Source organism: Sturnira hondurensis, unplaced genomic scaffold (genome assembly GCF_014824575.4).
Source record: "Sturnira hondurensis isolate 20B ecotype Veracruz unplaced genomic scaffold, ASM1482457v3 Scaffold0002840, whole genome shotgun sequence".
NCBI lineage: Eukaryota > Metazoa > Chordata > Mammalia > Chiroptera > Phyllostomidae > Sturnira > Sturnira hondurensis.
The window spans coordinates 29,206,593-29,225,751 of NW_028075471.1; the positions used below are offsets into that span (position 1 = coordinate 29,206,593).

General features: G+C 50.7%; 1 protein-coding gene across 5 annotated transcripts in view; it reads left to right on the forward strand.

The window, feature by feature from the left end:
- Positions 1 to 19,159, forward strand: part of PDE1C (phosphodiesterase 1C) — a 424,272-nt gene that overhangs the window by 115,940 nt on the left and 289,173 nt on the right. For all 5 annotated transcript variants that reach the window (XM_037041188.1, XM_037041178.1, XM_037041181.1 and 2 more), the window contains 2 exons: positions 151 to 201; positions 9,268 to 9,439. In XM_037041188.1, the coding sequence (XP_036897083.1) occupies positions 151 to 201; positions 9,268 to 9,439 (223 nt within the window). The remainder of the gene's footprint in view (positions 1 to 150; positions 202 to 9,267; positions 9,440 to 19,159) is intronic.

Consider the following 19,159-nt stretch of genomic DNA (forward strand, 5'->3'; position numbering starts at 1 on the left):
TATAGAGAGAGCAGAGACAAGGTTGCTTTTACTCCTTACGAAGAAGACGCTCAAATGCAGCTCCCTGTCGAACCACCCAGAGCTGGGGCTTTTGGGTTTTGTTTGCACATGTGCCTTGTTCTTATCACGTTCTCTGTTTCTTTTTTCCAGTCGCAAATGAAGCCGGAGACAAGGCTGCCAGACCACTTGCCCGCTTCTCCCGTGAGTAACTCTTTCCTTTCCTGGGCTTGTTCTGAGCCTCGTTCACCCCCGAGCTCCCGCCGAGTGTCAGTAAAACCCTGCCAGGGAGGGAGTGCCATGAGAAACGTCTTCGGGGGGTTCATATTCTTCCCCATGCAAGCCCCATCACGGGTGGGCTAGTCCTTGCTATTTATTTAGCAAGGACCTGTTTAATCCTTAGAACTGCTGGTTTATCAGACTTTTCTGGGCTTTGCTATTCACGTGTGGTTCTGGGAGCAGGAAAGACCTGGCCTGGGGGCTTGTGAGTGAGGCAGAGCCCCAGGCCCACCCCCACCAGGCCTGCCAAGCCAGACTCTGCCCAGTAACCTCCTCGGGGGATGCTGGCACATGTCTGAGTTTGAGGACCCCTGGGCTGGGGGTCCCGAGTGCCCCATGGTGGGCACTCTTATGAAGACAGAGTGAGAAGAGGGTGTGAAATGCTTGTAGTCCTCACGGTCCCTGCACTGTGACAGTGTCCTCGCCACCTAGAGTGGATTTCTGGGCTGGCTCCGCTGGCTTCCCCCGAGTTAGGGGACATTTGGAAGTTCCGACAGACGGAATGGGTTTCCGTCGGCACAGGGACACTTGTGCAGGCCGCGGGGCGCCCCTCAGTGTCACTTGGCCCCTTTGCCTCGGGTTCTTGATCCGAATGGGAGAGCAGGAGTCGAAAGCCTCTGAGGGTTTGCTGGGCCAGTGTGGTCGGTGAATCGCATGTCACGTTCATGAAAACCGGGTCCCAGGAAGGAAGCAGACCTACCGGAGACGGGGGTGCAGTGGAGATACTCCCGCAGCTGTGTGGGCACCAGAGGAGAGACAGTGGGATCGTCAATCAGAAGAGATGGCTTCTAACTTCCAGCCCCTCCCCGCCAGCCAGCCTTCCCTTCAAGTGGTTTCACTTATGTTCTCCGGGCCTCGGCTTTCCCATCTGAAACAGAGGAAACTCATACCCATCTTCTCTCCTTTATGAAAAGCCATTTCCTTCTGGAGTCCCAGCATGAGAGAGCTGCCCAGACCCAGGTTGTGGCCTTATTCATGTTGGGTCCATTGTGTCCTGGGTGCGGATGGACCGACTTCACGTGCAGGCTTGAAAGTGTAACTTCCGTGTTTACAGGGCTTCCTCTAAGCTCTGCCTTTTGGGGGGCTTCCACATGCTGGGATCGACCCCTAGAAATGATTTTTATGGAACTGGAGTGACACATGATGATGAGAGAGCCTTGCTTCCCACAGGGTTTTACGCCTGTTGTTGCCGCCCCGCCTGCCGCCTGGAATCAGCATTTCCAAAATAGGCACATATTTCATCCACGGCTCCATGAGGATGATGAATACGCTTCTAGGCCTCATCTTTCTTCCTCCCCTGAGCAAAAGTCGGGCCACAGTGACACGCTGGTGTCCCCGTGGTCATCACCAGATGTAGGGAGGGACCGAGCGCAGAGGCGGGCTTCCCTTGTGAGTGGATCCTGCGCCTTCACAGTCGTGTGACTGGGCTGGCAGGACAGCGTGACACTGGAAAGCTTAGTGGTGGAAGGTAAGTGAAGCCACGAGGGGAAAATAGCCACGTGGGGGAGAAAGGAATTCGTGGCAAGCCAATGAAGTTGGGTTGATTCTGGAAAAAAAAAAGGCAAACAGTTGTGACTTAATGTACCATTCTGGAACGACGTCAGATGGCGCCTTAGCTACTAGATCTTTTTGGAGCCAACACTAGAGGGACAACGTCGGTGGCTTTTAGGAAGGGAAAAATAGTTCTTATTGACATGTCACCCCACTGGAAGTGACCTTGATCAGGTGGTGCGGTGGGGCTGAAATATTCAATTTGGGGAGATTGGGAGGATTTGGGTGACGGGCTTTTGTGTGGAGATGGGAGATGAAGCACTGGTGTTGGCCACAGGCGATGTGAGGGCCCAGGATCCTGGGGGGCCCTGATAGGCCAAGCATTAACCTCTCAGTTGCTGGATAAGGCTGGGGCCCGGGGTGGATGTTGGTCCTGATATCCCAGGATAAATTCCTTAAATCACAGAGCCTGCAGCCTGTGGCACGCAGCAAGTGTGGGTGGTTGCCTCGAATCGTCATTGCTCTTCTTCCCCCTCCACTTCCCTCCCTTCCTTGCTCATGTATTTTGAAGACCTTCTTGTGCTTGGCCCTGTGGATACAGAGGAGTAACTTTGTCTTCAGACTGACCAGGGTCTGAAGCTCACAGTCTGACCAGGGTGGTGGACACGAGAATGGCTGCGATGCAGTGTGTGCAGGGCAATGCAGGGGCTGCGCAGCCGGCCAGCGCAGCCTTCATCCGACTGGGAGTGGGGGTGGGGGGAGCCCTGGAGGAGCCGAGCACGAATCAGCTGGGGCCTGGGGAGCAGAGGAGGAGACTTCTGACCCCGACAAAACCCAAAGCCCTCAAGGGCCACCCCCGTTCACTATGCTGAGTGAGACATGCCGGACAAACGGAATACAAGCAACAGCTGTGGAAGATAAAATAAGCACAGCACGGTCACTGTAGTTAATAACACATTGTGTGTTTCAAAGTGGCCAAGGGAAGTGGATCTTAAAGTGCCCAAGAAAAAAGATTGTAACTGTGTGGTGATGGATAGTAACTATGGTTATGGTGGTCTTACTGGGAATTACTTTGAAATGTATACAAATATCAAACCTGACAGGAATAGAATGTTATATGTTAATTATATCTCACCCCACACAACTCCCCCAAACAAACAAAAAACCCCAAACCAAAAAACCAAAGCAATTTCACTTTTCAAGGAGCAGAGATTACTTGTAGTGTCCAGACATGGCCACAGGGTGGCAGAAAAAGCCCAGAATTTGCTGTGTATCTCTGGTCTGGGAGCCTTGAGAGAGGCTCCACTCCGTGCAATGGACCCAGTTTTTGTGGGGAGAGCCCAGGGCAGTGGAAGAGATGGCAACGGAGGGAGGAATTGGCCCTGAAGTTTGCGAGCCGGGCAAGTCCATTCTGGAGTTTCAATTGTTTTCCTGACTGAGAGGAGAGTGATTTCTCCCCCCAAGATGAGACGTGGTTGAAAAGAAAATAATGTATCAAAATGAGGAAGAAAACAGAGCCAAAATTTGGCCTCTTTTGCTTTGGGAGGTAAAAATGCAGACAGTGTTGGAAGCAGATTATCCCACTGAAGAGGGGTGATTTGGATGCCTGGGGGATAAAGCAAAGGGAGGTACCTACCTAAGAGAACTGGGCAGGGCAGAGAGAAATGCAGAGAGGGTGAACCCCACGGCTGGGCCAGCGGGTGATGTCCAGGACAAACTCAAGATGGCGTCTGACAGAGCACAAGAGCCGGACCTTCCCTAAGTGACCAGTCACAGCTAGGAGGTGGATGGGTTATGGAGCCAGGGTGATGAGCACAAGGAGAAGGTACAATGGGTGGCAGTGGCTGCGACTGGTGGCTGGGCAGTGACAGTCCTCAGGGGCATGTCCGGTGGATGCCCCAGAGCCTCATAAAGGGCCCAGGACAGGGCTGGAGCTGCAGAGTGGTTTTCCCGATTTGTCTTCAGCAGCTGCAGCGACTCCTAAACAGTTCAGATGAGTGTGCTGCTCTGGATTCCGTCTCAGCAGCATTCGGGGACGAGCATCTTCGATTCCACTTGTGCCAGCAGGAAGTTATCTTGCACTGTGGCAGCTCTAGACTTTCCACAGGCTGAAGGGCAGCAAGCTGGCACAGTGGTCCTCAACGGAGCAGGGTGGGGGGTTGTCCCTGGGAACCTATTGGAAATACAAGGCCTCGGATCCCTTGCCAGCTCTGCTGAAGCAGGAACTCTGGGGGTGGGTCCCTACAGCCTGTGTTTTAGCAAACTCTGCCCGGGGCCCTGATGCGTGCCTGGGTCAGAGAACCACTGTCCTGGTGGAGGTGGTGGCGGGTGTAGAGGCAGAAGCCTGGGAGCAGAGCAGTGCGGTGTTTCCACTTACTTTCTGTACCGCAGAAGGATTCAGCTAGCATTTCTCATAGCTGTTTGTAATTACATATAGAGAAGACAGAGCAGATGTCAATTGTCCTTATTGAAGAAGGGTATGTTATTATTTTATTTTTACTGGAGGGGCTTCAGGGGTGCTGATGGTGATGACGGAAGATGGTCCATGGGTCTCCCTACTCTGCTCTCAGAACTGGCGGTGCTCTGCATCATTCCTTGAGCCTAACCCTTTCTCCTTCTAAGGCCAGCTTGTACCCGGTCCTGGCCTTTCCTTTACAACAGGGTTTTATGGTAAGGGCTCCATGGCCAGCCCACTAGCTTCCCGCTTGCACCTCCCCCCGCCCCCAGCAGGCGCCATCACCTTCATACTCTAGTTTTTGTTGCGACACACCTGTGCTTCAGGAACCCAGTTACTCCCCAGCTGTGTTCCCCCATCTTCTGGACCACAGGGGGCCTCACCGCTTTGCCTTCCTCCTTTCCCCATCCTTTTCATCCAACACGGCTGTTTGGAGCCGAGGAGGTCTGCTTGGTCCAGTAAACAGACAGACTTGTATCAGCCCATTAGTGTAGACTTGAGAAGTTTCTAGTCAGACGGGGACTTCAGAACGATCCAGTACAAAGCTCACTGCCTCAGGAGAGCTTGGCCTGGAGAAGTGTTGGTAGTTGTGGTCATAGGGAAGGACTGAAGAGTACGTGAGTGTGTGTGTGTGTGTGTGTGTGTGTACTGAAACCCACTCTGCTTTTCCCTTTTCAAAGACGTGACTGTTTGACTGTGTCCACTCTGTTACTTGGCCCCCCGTGTGTTAGCCATGGGTTCACCAGGGGACTGTCCGATGATGCCGTGAGTAGCCCCTGTGGCATGGGGACGAGGTGGCGCCCTGATATCAGGAGGCCCCTGGTCCATGGGGATCTACTCCATGGGGATCTGGGTGCACGGGCTCATGTTGCTTCTGTGAGCACTCGGGGGGGGGGGCAGGGCTAGGGCAGCAGTCCTCAGGGATTTCTGGGGAGACTTTGGGCGACCTATTGTTCTTCCTGCCTCAATTTCCTACCCCTGGTCATTGCTCCCCTCAGTCTGCTTCTGACTGTCCTCACATCTGCTCTGACATGGGCCACAGTGGGGACAAGGCCCCTTCTCCTCCTCCTCTTCGGGCGTAAACAGAGGCTGTCCATCAAAGCAGACCTGACGGAAGCTGAGGGATCCACAGGAGAGACCCCAGTACGAGAATGCAGGCAGACCCTTTAAACTCATAGCTCTGTTCTCAGCAGTCCTCCCTCCACCCAACACCAACCCTTTCCTTAAAGGCCACTTCGCCTGTGTGGCTCAGAGGCAGATACCTCAGAAACAGGCCAAGGGCTCACCTCGGGAGGACACCAGCCAGTCACAGTTCTTGCCCTAAAGGAGCTTACCATCAACAGACAATCCACGGTCTTTACTTTATTACCAGCCATGGGTAGTTTGGGCCCAGATTAGGGAGAGTTCTTCTCAGTGACTGACGTATGACCCCAAAGCCTCTGCTTTTCTGGAACTCTTGACGGAAACTCCAAATCTCCAAGCAATTGCTTCTAAACACTTTTATTTTTGATCCCAGCACTGAAACTTGACAACATGTCTGGGACGAAAATGGCCTTGGATTAGCTGGAAATGTCCATTGTGAACTCTAAAGAAACCACCTGAAAAATAAGAGAATTATAACCAGTGTGCTAAGAAAAAGAGAAAATGGAATCGTGTAGGATGCCTAGTTAAAACCACAAAAGACGGGAACAAAAAACCAACAAAAACCCCACAACAAAACCCAGTGGAACACAAAAGACGGGAACAAAAAACAAGGACAACAAATAGAGAACAGTAACAAATATGGTGGGCATTAATCCAGTCATATCAGTACTTATTTGAATGTTAATGGCCTAAGTGCACCAAGTAGAAGACAGAGATTGTGAGAGTGGATTGGAAAACCAGACCCACCTGTAGTTATCTATGAGAAACTTTAAAGAAAAAGACTCATGCAGATTAAAGGTACATTGATGGAGAGAAATGTACCATGTGAGCACTAATCAAAAGAAAGCGGAGGAAGCTACATTAATTTCAAACAGAGCCGACTTCAAAGCGAGGGAAGGTTCAGGGATAAAGAAGGGGGTTATGTAAAAAACGCCACTGGGTTGGTCTAATTATGGGAGGATTTCTCAATGGTGGCTGTGGGCAGCTGAAGACTGATACTGCTAAGGGACCATTTTTTAAAATCCATACAAATCCAAGGGGAACACGTGTCAAAGGTCTCATTTAACTCGTGAATCGATGAAGAAAGCAGTCTGACGTTACGAACGGCCTGAAGGAGAATCCTCGGAGTGAACCGGCTCGTCTGTCAGGAACACTGAAGCCACTTCGCTGAGCAGCCGCGCACGGGCAGTGTCAGTGTGGACAGGGCAGCAGTGGACCGTGCTCCGTGGAACTCAACCCACATTCTAGGGACAGGAATCATTTGCATCCCCGTCAGGGTTCTCCAACTTACAGAACAGCAAAACAGCTCCCAGACAATGGAAAATGGAGACGACCAAGACGGGTGACTACATAGGACACCCACGGAACTTTGTGGCCTGTTGCAAAGTCTTTAACCATTTTCCTTGACCATGTTGGTGGAGGGGTTGGGGAAGAGGGGTAAGGGAGACAGGCTATTTTTTCCAAAGACTGGCTTTAGTCTGGAGCAGTTGGTAGCTGCCTGGCGTTTCTCTGCCTCTCCAAAGCTTCTGGCGGGCGGGAGGATGTAAGGTTTGCACACCCAGCATGGAGCTCTGAAGAGCTCAGCACCATGCCAGAGTCTGTGGGCAGCTGGAATGTATCTGTGAACTCATCCCCCAGGCTTCTCCAGTGTTTTTTAAAGGTTTTATTTATTTATTTTTAGAGAGAGTGAGGAAAGGAGGGAGAAAGAAAGGGAGAGAAACATCAATGCGTGGTTGCCTCTCACATGCCCCCTACTGGGGATCTGGCCCACAACCCAGGTATGTGCCCTGACAGGGAATCGAACTGGCGACCCTTTGGTTTGCAGGCCGGCACTCAATCCACTGAGCCACACCAGCCAGGGCATCTCCAGTGTTCTTAAGCCTTTCCCATTTTGTGTGGGTTGTTCATCTAAAGCAGACTGTTGTCGATCATTTACCTTCTGAAAAAGGTAAAAACAAATCAGTAAAATTCTCCTCATGATGCCCTGCGTCATACCAGCTTCCTGGGTCTCTCTGGGGTTTGGGCTTTAGGGCCCGGCTATGGGTGAGATTGTCCTGAGGAGCAGTTACAATTAGATCCTTCTTACAATTACAGCCCAAGTGCTCCTTAATGACAGCTTTTATCAGCTAAAATCAGCTGGGACACTTTGGGACAGGGCTACCAAAGCCCCTCTTTCAAGTACGTATCATCAGAGAAAAATGTTGGGGACTGACAGGCGTCAGACACTCAGACACCTGTGGGACAGCACAGAACATTCCGTCTGGGCACCTCTCAGAGGGCGTGTAAGAGTGTGTAAGACCCTCTCCACACTCAGGAAGAGGTGGCTGTCCGCTTGCCTGTATCAGTGGAAACGCACCAGGCCTGGCCAGTGATTTTCCAGCATTGTCTACTGAAATCCCATCATCCTTTTCTGTTTCCTTTTTTTTTTTTTAGAAATTAAAATCATAATATACTAAAACATTTATTAGTACTTTAGTTTTCTTATCATTTGGATTTGGTGAGAAGGGTAGTTTTCTCACCTTCTCGTGCTGTGAAAATTGCTACCTTGGGCATGATACGAAGTGTTTGCTGGAAGATGGTTTTCTCATTTGAGTCACGTGTGTGTCACCAGCAGCTCCCTCTTTATGAGTATGGAGAGCGTCTCTGTCTGTAGTTTCTATCTGGAAAAGCAGCTCTTCAGAACCTGGTTCAGCTCGAGGCCCACAGGCTGCTGGCTGCCCCCAACGTTTTCTAAGGGCATCGCGGTCTTCTGGGCTGCCACAGAGCAACCTGAATCCACCCTGGTACCTTGCTCTTCTTCATTCTCCACACGTCACCTGCCCATGCCGACTGATGCTGTTTGCTTCTCTCCCACACCACCCTTTCCTCTGTGTCTTCGTTATTACCGGGCTTTTCCAGACCCGCCCGCCCTTTTCTCACAGCTGATTTGCCTTCGAGCTGAGTGCCCCAGTCCCAGGCCTGTGCTTGCCTCCTGTCTCAGCTGGAACATGGATAACCGTGTTGCTGGTTCCCAACATTTTCTTGAGCAAAGATCCACCCCCGCCAACTTTGAGTTAAAAAACAAAATGAAGCAAAAGAGAGCAAAACAAACAGAAAAAACAAACCATGGACCATCCCATGAGAGCAATTGTTCTTTGGGCTGTCAAAGGTCAAGAGAAACACAGGCTATTTCCATTTTTTGAGTTTCCCAGAAAATTTTAAAAATATGAAGAAATGCTAAAATAGCTTATGAAAATTGTGGTGTGTTTTAATGGTTCACATTTAACAAATTGGTCATTTTAACATGAGAAAAGTAGGCAATGTAGTTCTGCCTTTCACAGGCTAATTGGAGGATTTATGAAAACATCCGTTTCCCAGTGTAAGTTGCCCCGGGGTCTTGGTCTCGCAGAAGAATGGACCTGCCTTCAGTGAGTTGCAGGCTCAGGGGTGGAGCCCTCTCTGGTTGGGCATTTCCACCAAACGGGGTCTAGAAACCTGGGCCTTAGGCCAGCTGAGCTCCCGGGGGAGATTTGTGTCGGAACATCCTTACTGTTCTCTAAAATAGTCGTCCTTTGTGTACTTTCCAATTGCTAAATAAATACATAAGTAAACGCCCATAGCTCTATCAGGACTTGGAGTTAATCACCAACTGAAATAAGACAGAATATATAATATCCCTCATACTTCGCTATGAGTCAAAATATTCAGAGTGTTAGCCTATGTTTGCATATGAACTAAAAAAGGTCACTTTTTACTCCATGAGTTGCTTGACCAGTATCCTTCGGAGCCCTCCGAGGTTGGTGGTAGTCATGAGAAATACATATATTTCTTTGCTCCGCTTTTGAAAATCCTAAGTCGGGCAGAGAAGGGCTTGGCATCGGTTGGTAATTCACTGGCACCCCTTTCCTTCCCTCACACTTCAGGGTCAAAGTCGCAGAACTGTGTGTGGAATTCCCTGATCGATGGGCTCACAGGCCGTGTCAAGGAGAAGCCGCGGCCAACGATTGTCCATGACCCCCGACCACCGGAAGAAATCCTAGCGGAGGAATTGCCCCAGCTTGACAGCCCAGAAGCCTTTGTGAAGACATCCTTCAGGTTTGGCAGCGTGTAGCTCTGTCTGCCCCTTCTTATTTGCTTGTGGAGTTACTTTCCAGTTGGATGCGTCGTCAGCGTGGCCAGCAAGTGACCTCATTTCTTGGCACGGAGTAAAATTAGAGTTGATGAAGGAGTGTTGGAATTAATGCTAGCTGGACTTAAGGCTGGATTTCCTGAATGGAGAGAGGATTCTATCAGGAGTTAAGTTGCTGTTGGTATTTAATTGGCATTGGCATTTAAATGCTGAGGCAAAGGATTTACTGATGTTGGCCATTTGAATTGGATTAAAGAGCCTTTTGCTTCAAAGGAGGTTGGCATGGGGAGATAAGAAAAAGCACGTGGTAGCAATGAATCCAGCACTGTGCTTGTGGTCTTCTGGGGGTGGGAGGGAAGGTTACTAAGTCATAAGGGATGTGAGAACTGCTGCCTCCCGAACGGAATCGCGGATCTTCCCTTGGTTGCCAAGTGGCCGTTTGTTCTTTGTTTGGTTTGCATCTCCCTGCAAAGGCCTCTTGTGTTTTCTTTCATCGTGACTCTGGCCCTTACCTTCTTACTGCATTAAATGAAAACCAATCTGGGTGTGCAGGAGGAGTTACAAGTGACTCCTTTTTTCCAAACGGGTCTCTCAAAATCACGTTTGAAATACACAGTAGTACCATACGAGAAGTCAGAGTCAATGGTTTTGCCCGCCTGCCTTCCTCCCCTCCTCGCTCCCTGTTACCCTGACTTCTTTCGTTTTTCTTTCCATTAGGGAATGCGTTCACACTCTGCACGTGGCTAGCACAACATAGAAAGCTCGTTTTTCTCCCCTCATAAGCAATGCAGACAACCCTTGGAGTCCATGAAATAGGTTTGAAAAATGTGCTCCTTTGTGTCCAAGTGATGTGTATAATCGCTCAGTAAAAGCCGTTTCATTGTGTGAAGGTTCTTAGCGGAGGCTGAATTATAGATGGGTTCCGAAAGGGGTGATGAATGGAGGTTTGGGTTTCTTTATACAATGTGGCTGATGCAGTGGCGGAACAGGAATTGCAAGGCAAATGCTTTTATTATTCCTAGTTTGGGTTTGGTTACTACGTTGTGAGGTCACAAACAAAATAAAACCCACTCGAGTAGAGGGGAGTGCAGTCCATGAACCTGCGATTCTCTGCAAGTGACCGCAGCGGAGGGGAGGGTCAATGGCGGTCTGGGTCCCTGTCTCTTCTTGGCTCTTGTCTCTGGTGGAGTCGATCCCTTTGCATACAGGCTTCTTGCTGCTACTCTTTCCACCTCACACCAGGTTCATTTTCTTCTTCAAGACACAGCTAAAGAGTTGCTTTCATGAAAAGAACATCCTGTCCACTAGCCCAAACCCATGACCATAATCCCTTCTCTTTGCATTTCCTCAGTGCTCTTTAATAGGCAAAAAGGATCGATGACCATGAACTTCATTTAATCTTCTAGCTGTATGCTGTGTCAGTGCCTTAGTTTCAGAACTATGGTAAATTCCGTCGTAAGTATTAAGGTCAGGACTTACATCTGGTTCCTTGGGCGGTAGGACAAACACAACCTGTATAAATATGCCAGCCCTTCGGCACCTGAAGCTAGAAGCCCGTGCATCGGTTACTCATCTATGAGTCCTTAAGACAGAGTGTGCTACTTGGGAACGGTCTTTCTTCCAAAGAAAAGAGCTGATTTCAAAGGCAATGTTGGAGAGTGAATGTCCTTGAATGCAGTTGTCCCTAACTGTGGGAGTCACCTCAGTGGCAAGATTTGTCGTATGTAAATTACTATAAGTAAAGCACTAAAGTGTGGGAAAAGTTGACTTCTCAAGAAGTAAGGTAGAGCAGAATCAGGTTACCCTGTGGTCGTGCTGCTGGGTGTCTGTTTGCCGCTGGAGGGCGAAGGGGAGGAGTGAGCTTCAGCTGGGTTTTAAATAACGTTGATAGGAAGGGATCACTTGGGTGTTCTCTCCTCACTTCACTGAACGAGTGAAGAAACCTGAGAGTTGATGACTCCCCGCGTGAGTGACTCTGGGAAATCCAGGAAGAGCGGTGCGTGTGTGTGTAAAACACATTAATAGCTCCGGCTGGTGTGGCTCAGTGGATTGAGCGTCAGCCTGCCAACCAAAGGGTCGCAGGTTTGATTCCCAGTCAGGGCACATGCCTGGGTAGGGGGTGCATGAGAGGCAACCACACACTGATGTTTCTCTCTCTCTCTTTCTCCCTTCTTTCCTCTCTCTCTAGAAATAAATGAATAAAATCTTTAAAAAAACACGTTTATATGCACTCCCACATACTGTTAAGAGACCTGGGCATGTGATTGTCAGCATCTGCCTTTCTCAGCGTTGGAGAGTCCGGTTTGCTGAGGAGGAGCACAAGGCTCTCATGGGTTGTCACTGTCTGTCCCCTTGCCCCTATGTAGGGTCGTTGCCACTGAGCAACAGGAGATGTGTGATGGCACTGGCTACTCCCTTTTTTCCTTCTTATTGGGAACTGGGGGCCACAAAAGAGGGTCATCAGCTTTTATTATTAAATAAGATCCAAGTTGCAACGACAGTAAACTCCAGTGTGCCAAAATATCAGGAAGTCCCGTTTTTTCTTGGGGTTCTTCTTCTTAACTGTTCCCAAGGACCCCCTAGGCTTCCCAACAGTGGGTTAAGAGTCAGCCCTTACCCTGCTCTGCCCCCTGCTCCTGCCCCTGCCAGGGTGGAGGGGTCTTATGTGGAAGGTGGGCTTTGTGGCCTCGGTGAAGTTATAAGATGACATCACCATGCCACACCTCCTGCTTCCTGTGATGTCTCCTCCTGTGGGGTCCTGTTGTTCTTTCCCGACACCTGGCCTCGGAGGGCCCCGCCCCCTCCCAGACACATTCTAACAACATTGATCCTCACAGGGAAGGTGTTAGACATTTCATTTCACTTTTCCCAGAAATTGCTTCTATCTGATTGCAAGTATGTGGAGACGATGATAGGCACTCCACCTCCAGGACCAAGCATGTACTTGTGTTTTCTATTTGCATAATACCTTCATTCATATAGTTCTTTCACAGTCAAAGGGACAGTCTTCCCTAAAGGTAAATTCTGTTCTCTATCCCCAAATGTGTGCTGTGTTTATATTGATACATTTACAAAAGGTAGGTGTTTTTCAAAAGATTTTAAAAGTTTGTATGTTTCAGTCTCCCCCAGGTTCCCTGTTGTAACAACAATAACCTTGTTCCGTGTTCTTATATTGCCAGGCATGTCTGTTTTAGAGATGAAGAAACTGGCCCTAAAAAGTGCAGCCTATAGTTTAGATTGAATTCAAACACAAGTTAATAAGGATGGTGGGGAGTTGGTAGCCAGCAGTGGCAGAAGCAAGGGGTGGCTTGTGTAGACTTGAGCTCCTCAATCTGTATCAGCCCCTGGAATCCCACCCCTAACGAACATGTCGTCTATCAACTCACCCAAAACACTGCTTTCGATGCAAATGCAGCTTCAAGAGAAGTCCTCTTCCAAGCAGACTGCCGTTGGTGGCCGGCACTGTGTGTCTAGGTCAGTTAGCTATAATGTGGAATGCCAGGGGGTGGAGCAGAAGTGAGAACCCAACATACAGGCTTAGAAATGAGGATTTGGGGAGATGAGAGGCACTATCTTTTTCCTGCCAAAGCTTGTAAGTTGATAGCTGAGGGGTGTGCCAGTGCCCTCCCAGGCCTAACCCGGTCCCTGACACTGTCCCTCCAGGCCTCTTTGCTAGGCAGCAGGGCTGAGGCAGGTGTGCTGAGTTGGGAAGCAGACAGTTCAGAGGACTCTTGGGAGAAAGACACCAGTGTGTGAAGGGAAGGGTCTTCTCTGTCCTGTTTCGGATCCCAGCCAGCGAGTATCGCTGGAAAGTATGGCAGGTGTGTACTCTGCTGTGCTGTGCACGTTTGCCTTTACTCCCCGTGAAAGGGATGTAGTGAGCTATGCAGGTAGGAGACTGAGAGGCCAAAATTGTCTGTCCTGGATTGACGGTTAGCTCTGTTACCAGGGGCAGATAGCTTCCTCTCTTCGAATCTCTGTTTCCTTAACTGTCACGTGTGAGTGTTGAACCAGGACAGTGGTTCTCAGACTTGTGAGCATCCCATTTGCCTGGAGGGCTGTCACACTGTTGGGCTCCCTTCCCGGTCTCGGTGGGGGGTGTCCTAGGATGTGCCTTTTGGGGGGTGCCCAATTAATGTGCCTTTTGAAGAAGCTTCAAGCGGTGCTGATGCTGCTGGTCCAGGACCACACCTGGAGAACCACTGGACTAGGTGATATTTAACATCCTTTCGAGCTAAAATATTTTGCTGTGTTAATTTGAGCAGGTCACTTACCCATACTTTGCTATGTATACTGTGCACCACATTTGTGCACTTTATACACAGGATTATTCTATCCATTATTCTACCCATGGTAGGTAATCATTATACCCATGTATAGCGTGCATCCTTATTTTCCTCTCAAAAATTTGGGCAACAAAGTGTGCATTAAACATGGCAAAATATGGCATCTAACTCCACCTCAGTTCTTTCATCTGTGAAACAGGGATAAAGATGCCCACCTCTCAGGGTTGTGGGAGAATTTAAAGCAGATTATTATATACGTGAAAGAGGCAGGCTCAGTGTTCCACACTGAGAGCTAATTTCCTATTCCTGCTCAGCACTCACTCAAGCCTTGCCTGCCTTTGACCACGGGCCGCAGAGGACGTAGGGTCAGACTTGGGTGTTGTGGCTCCGGGTGCAGGCCCTGTGGGCTCTGAAAGCTCACTGAGCCTCTGGCGTGAACCCGAGCAGATTTGGAAATCTGCTTTCCAAACCTGAGCCTTGGAGGAGAAAGTGGGAGCAGTGACTAAATAAAAGGGCTTCCGTGTCTGGAGAGCAGGCACTCCTGGAACCCGCGCCCCAGCTGCCTGGTTCCTCCCGACCTGTCCCTTTGAACCTGCTGCTTGGCTCAGGTTTTTCTTAAGAAAGATGGACGTGAACTAAACCTGGAGTTTAAGGGAGACAGACAAGCCCAGCCAATCTGATCTGTGATGGGAATCTCAGTACCGGCCACTAGAGGACCTGAGAGAACAGAAAGAGCTGGCTGCTGACCGCCTCCAGAGTGCATCTTTGCAAAGGTGAGACCTGGGCCAGAGTGCACTGAATGTGAAGGACAGCAGTTGTTCACTGAGCATCTACTGTGCCCAGGAACTCCACCTGCCTTTGCTTATTCAGTCTCCCCAAACCCTGGCAGAGTAATGTTATCCCACTTGTACAGGTTAGGAAACCGAGGCTCAGAGAGATCAAGCAACTTACTCAAAGTCACTCAGCAGGTGGCAGAGGTGGAGACTTGAACCTAGTCCACCTGGCTGCAAAGCTGTGGCTTCTCCACCATGTTTGCCTTGGCCTCCGTGCTTCTGGGTTTGTTGTTAGTGAGATGAGATAGCGTGATTGGTGCTACCAGTTTGGCTGTGCAGCTTGGATATGTGCAGTCTGATGCTTCTCCTATGAGACCGACCAGGGTCTGTTGCACTAAATCCCTTTTCTAGTCTACACTTACGTGTTTAGTGCACCCACCCCTTTTGGATAGGACCCCTTTGAGGCAGTGTGCTCCTCGAACTTCATGTCTAACGGATTCCTTGGAGGCTCCTACTCAACACGGACCCAGATTCACTAGGTCTGGCTGGCAGTCTGCGACTCCACATTCGTAACAAGCCCCCACGTGATATGACGGTCCGGAAACCACCCTCCGAGAGGAGAGGCGTGGGCTTTGAATACCACAGGTGTGAATTTGCAAACACTCCTCTAAACTGTGTGATTCGAGCCCTGGTTTTGAGTCTCAGTTTCTTCCCTTTACAAAGAAAGCCGGTGAAATAGCAACATAGGCCTTGGGGACTGTTGCCAGGATTAGGGGGGCTGATGGATGTGACGGCCCCTAATTCTTCTCCCCCAGTTTTCAAAACCGTATTTAGGAGTGAAGTGATCCTCCATGCCTTGACACCTGATCACCCGCCCCCCACCCCTTCTCCTGTGCCTGGGTTGTGCAGTGAGCCCCAGGCTGCTCATATGAGCCCTGCGGGGGCTTTGTGAGCAAGGCTGGCCTCTGGCCTGACCTCCTTGGACAGTGGCGGAAATTCTGAAGCCATCAGGGCATCAGCCATCTTGGTTACTTCCCTTGAATTGTGTGACTCCCAACGTAGGTTGAGTTGCCAGGTTTTGACACTTTTGCATTTGGAAGAGGAGCATGCTCACTCCATAGAGAATCACCGGGGGCTCGGTGAGCTTCTCTGCCCACGCCGAATGGACTTATTTGGGCTTTGGCAAAAGCGGGCCTGGTTCTATACATAGCTTGCTAAGAATATGTTGCAGAGAGCAGAGCTGCACTGAGCCAACACCCTCGGCTGCGGATGAGATTAAGGCCTTGTCAGATCCTTTAATGGATTGTGTTTTCCACGCAGAATTAAATCATTGAACTCATCCTCATTTTGGCTCTGGCAGTCACTTTTCCAGCAGGGGCTGCTGCCAAGAAGCCGGTTTCTGACTTGATTACTTTCAGGAAATGTGCAATCTGGCTGATGATATGGCCTGGCGTGGGGCGGTGTCTCCTGCAGCTTCGACCCCGCCCCGGGATGAGTCATAGGTTAAAATTCCCAATTAGCTCATGGGAAGTCTGGTCACACGTCTGCCTCTATCACTGTATGTCGGTCACCCCCTGGGAACTTTGGGGACACCTGCCTTCCTGACTCAGTGCTGCCCCCTGCAGTTGACATTTCTCCACTCTGGTCTTCGCTCATCCACATCAGTTGAATCTTCCTCAGATTTGCTAAGGGAAATATGGAAGAATAAGTTCCGAAAAGTTTCTGTTGTAGTGTTGGCTTCCCATAAGGGAGGCATTTAGGTTTCTCTTCATAAGTCCATTTTCATGGATGGATTTTTCGCTGCTGGGAGTTGACAAAGCATATATCACGCAGACACCATTCCTCATTCATTCCATGGAATTTTGGAAAAGAGGGGTTTTGTTTCTGCGGTGGTCCTGTGGATGCACCTTTCCCACCTGCGCCCGCAGGGACTGTCTTTGACTCATGGCCCCAGCTCCGGTGCAAGGAAATTTGTCCCTGTGGTGGCCAGTGCTGTGTTTCTCATCCGAGAGTGTTAGGGATGCCAAGGCTAGCTGTCCCCGGGAGACATGGGTCTCCTGGGGTATGACATTGGCTCAGGGACTCCCCGATGGCCTTGCTGAGCTTTCTTTAGAGTGGCACTGTGGTCGGGGGCCCTCGTCCCCAACTTCCTGTCTTTTTCTCCTTCACTGGGAGTCAGACCTGCAACCCAGCTCTCCTGGCCTCCCTAGTGCCGCCTCCATTCTCTCTCACACATGTTGTCGCCCCTGGTAAGTTTCTTGCATCTGCTTTCTCACGGGGCTGTGATCCCTAGCTGGCCCCCCACTGCCAGCTCCGTGCTGTGACATAGATACCCTGGGCCAGCTCCTCTGACTGTCTGTTTTATACCTGCAGCCAGGTTTGCACGCACAGGAGTGGGGCTGGTCTGCGGTGCCTTCCACCCCTCAGCACACATCCCTCAGCACACACCCCTCAGAGTGACTGTAGCAGCGTATTTAACAGAGATTAGCAGATTCACTCCCCAGAAAGGAGCCAGAGCTTCAGCACTGCCTGGGGGTGGGGGTGAGGGTGGGGGTGGGGCAGAGGGCTGGGAGCCTCCATCTGAATCTCCCTGCCAGAGCCAAATGCGGATCCCCCATCCCCTTCCTGATTAGCCATAGGAATTTGTCCCCAGGCCAGGCAGAGACCGGAAGTGCACAGCAAGTCCCTGAGGTTTCCAAGGAAAAGCTGCCTACCCTTCCGTAGTACTTTGGGTCTCACTGAGGTCCTTTGTGATTCTCAGAGTTCTGGGTCAAGTGGTCCAGCCTTTCGCCCTTGGCTACTTGGTCTCCTTGTCAACCTCACGGCCACCTTCCAAACCACAGTCTGGGGGCATTTCTGAGGTCCGGCCTCAGGAGCTTGTGGGAACGTCTGAGGCCCATCCAAACCACACAGAAGCTGAACACCAACCTGAGGAAGATAAAACCTGGCTTCCCTCTGCCTAAAGCTGCTGGCCACTGAGTTTGCTGGGATGTAGACTGGTGTGTGGGCAGATGTCCCTCTACAGAGAGAGGACACACAGGTCTCACCCCTGCCCCTCCTTTGCCCCAGTTTCCCTTCTCAGTGGAATCCCCCAAGCCAGAAAAGCTGGCCCTCTCTTTCCACCTCTCCTGCATTATCGCCTCCTTCTCCCCAGGACCAGGCCTTGGGCTCAGGCATGATGGTGGGGGAGGCAGAGAGACAGATTGGCCTACACTGGGAAATAGCTCAAAAGCACCATATGTTATCCCTCTCAAGTGTTTGGTGATGAATGACTATACTGCATTTGTGTTTTTTGCAGTAAAATTAAGGTACCCTCACTAAAAATGAAGTAAAACCCTTTAAGACTGTGCCCTGTGATAATGCAAGTCGGGACCTCGCTTGATTGGGGATTGGCCCCTGTCCTCTGAGATGGGATGGGGGTCCTGGTCCGTTGTTAATCCCATGGTACTGTGACCCCGTGTCTTACTCTGTACAAATTTTTGTTCCCATTTACAGCCTTAGGGCAGGGGTTCCGCCCTTGCTAGCAGGAAGGGAGTGGTTTCCTTCTTATTAGAATCTTTTAACTATCAGATCCTTCTCCCTACCCTACTCAAGTGCATGTTCAGCAGCCACATCCTGTGCCTGGTGCTGGAGCCACATGTAGTGAACTGGACCAGCTCATGTCCCCACCCCCCCAACCCCTCACCCCTGACCCGGGGGCCTCATGGAGATCCAGGGGGATACACTGCATGCCATGTGGTGTAACTACGCAGCAGACCACCCCGCATCATGGAGTGTGGGCTGGGGTTGGGGGCAGGAAGTCAGGATGCATGTTGAAGGCACTGCTGGGTTTGCATCTAGGATGAGTGGAAGGAGGCGGTGCTGGAAAAGTGAGGTCAGGACCAACTCTGCTGGGACCTTGTTTACCATGGGAAGGCGCTTTGGTGTTGTTCCACAGGCTGCGGTCTTTGGAGCTCTTGGGAATCTCTGGGGGAGTGGAAAGGAAACTGCCTATATTTTCCTGTCAGTTACAGGGTTAGGACTTACATTTCCGTGCCTCGGCCCCCAGCACACAGAGCATCAAAATACAGGTTTCCTGGGCCTTGCAGAGAGGGACTGATGGGGCTGGGAAACAGCCCAGGCTGCGGACACCTGTGGGGCCCAGGGAAGGGCAAGGGCACTTTGGGGAAAAGGCTTGTGAAAACTATGTTTTCCCACATAGAGAGGCCATTAAAACCGCCCCCCAAACTCCTAAATGCAGTAGTAGCTAAGGTTATTGAAGAGACAGCCCCTGACCTGTCACCAAGCTGTCCCCCACTTATTGGTTACTGTTGAATGCAGCAGGAGTAAGTTCGCTAGGATGAGTCCCCTGCAGGCCCCGGAGGTGAGTTTGCCTGGGGAGGGAGTGAGGTCTGAGGGGGTGACTGCAGGGTGACGCTGCAGAGACACTCTGGCCCCCAGTTTGGAAAAGGCGAGGGTGCTGTGGTCCTTGGAGGCGGGGCATTGTGGACTGTCCCAGGGTTGTGGGACGCAGGCACTCTTCAGAGTCGGGAACAGAGAGATGCCAATCAAATGGCAGACTTGAACTGTGGATCCAAACCTTGGGTCTGTTCTTCATTTCCATTCCCCCCAAATGGCCCAGATGTAG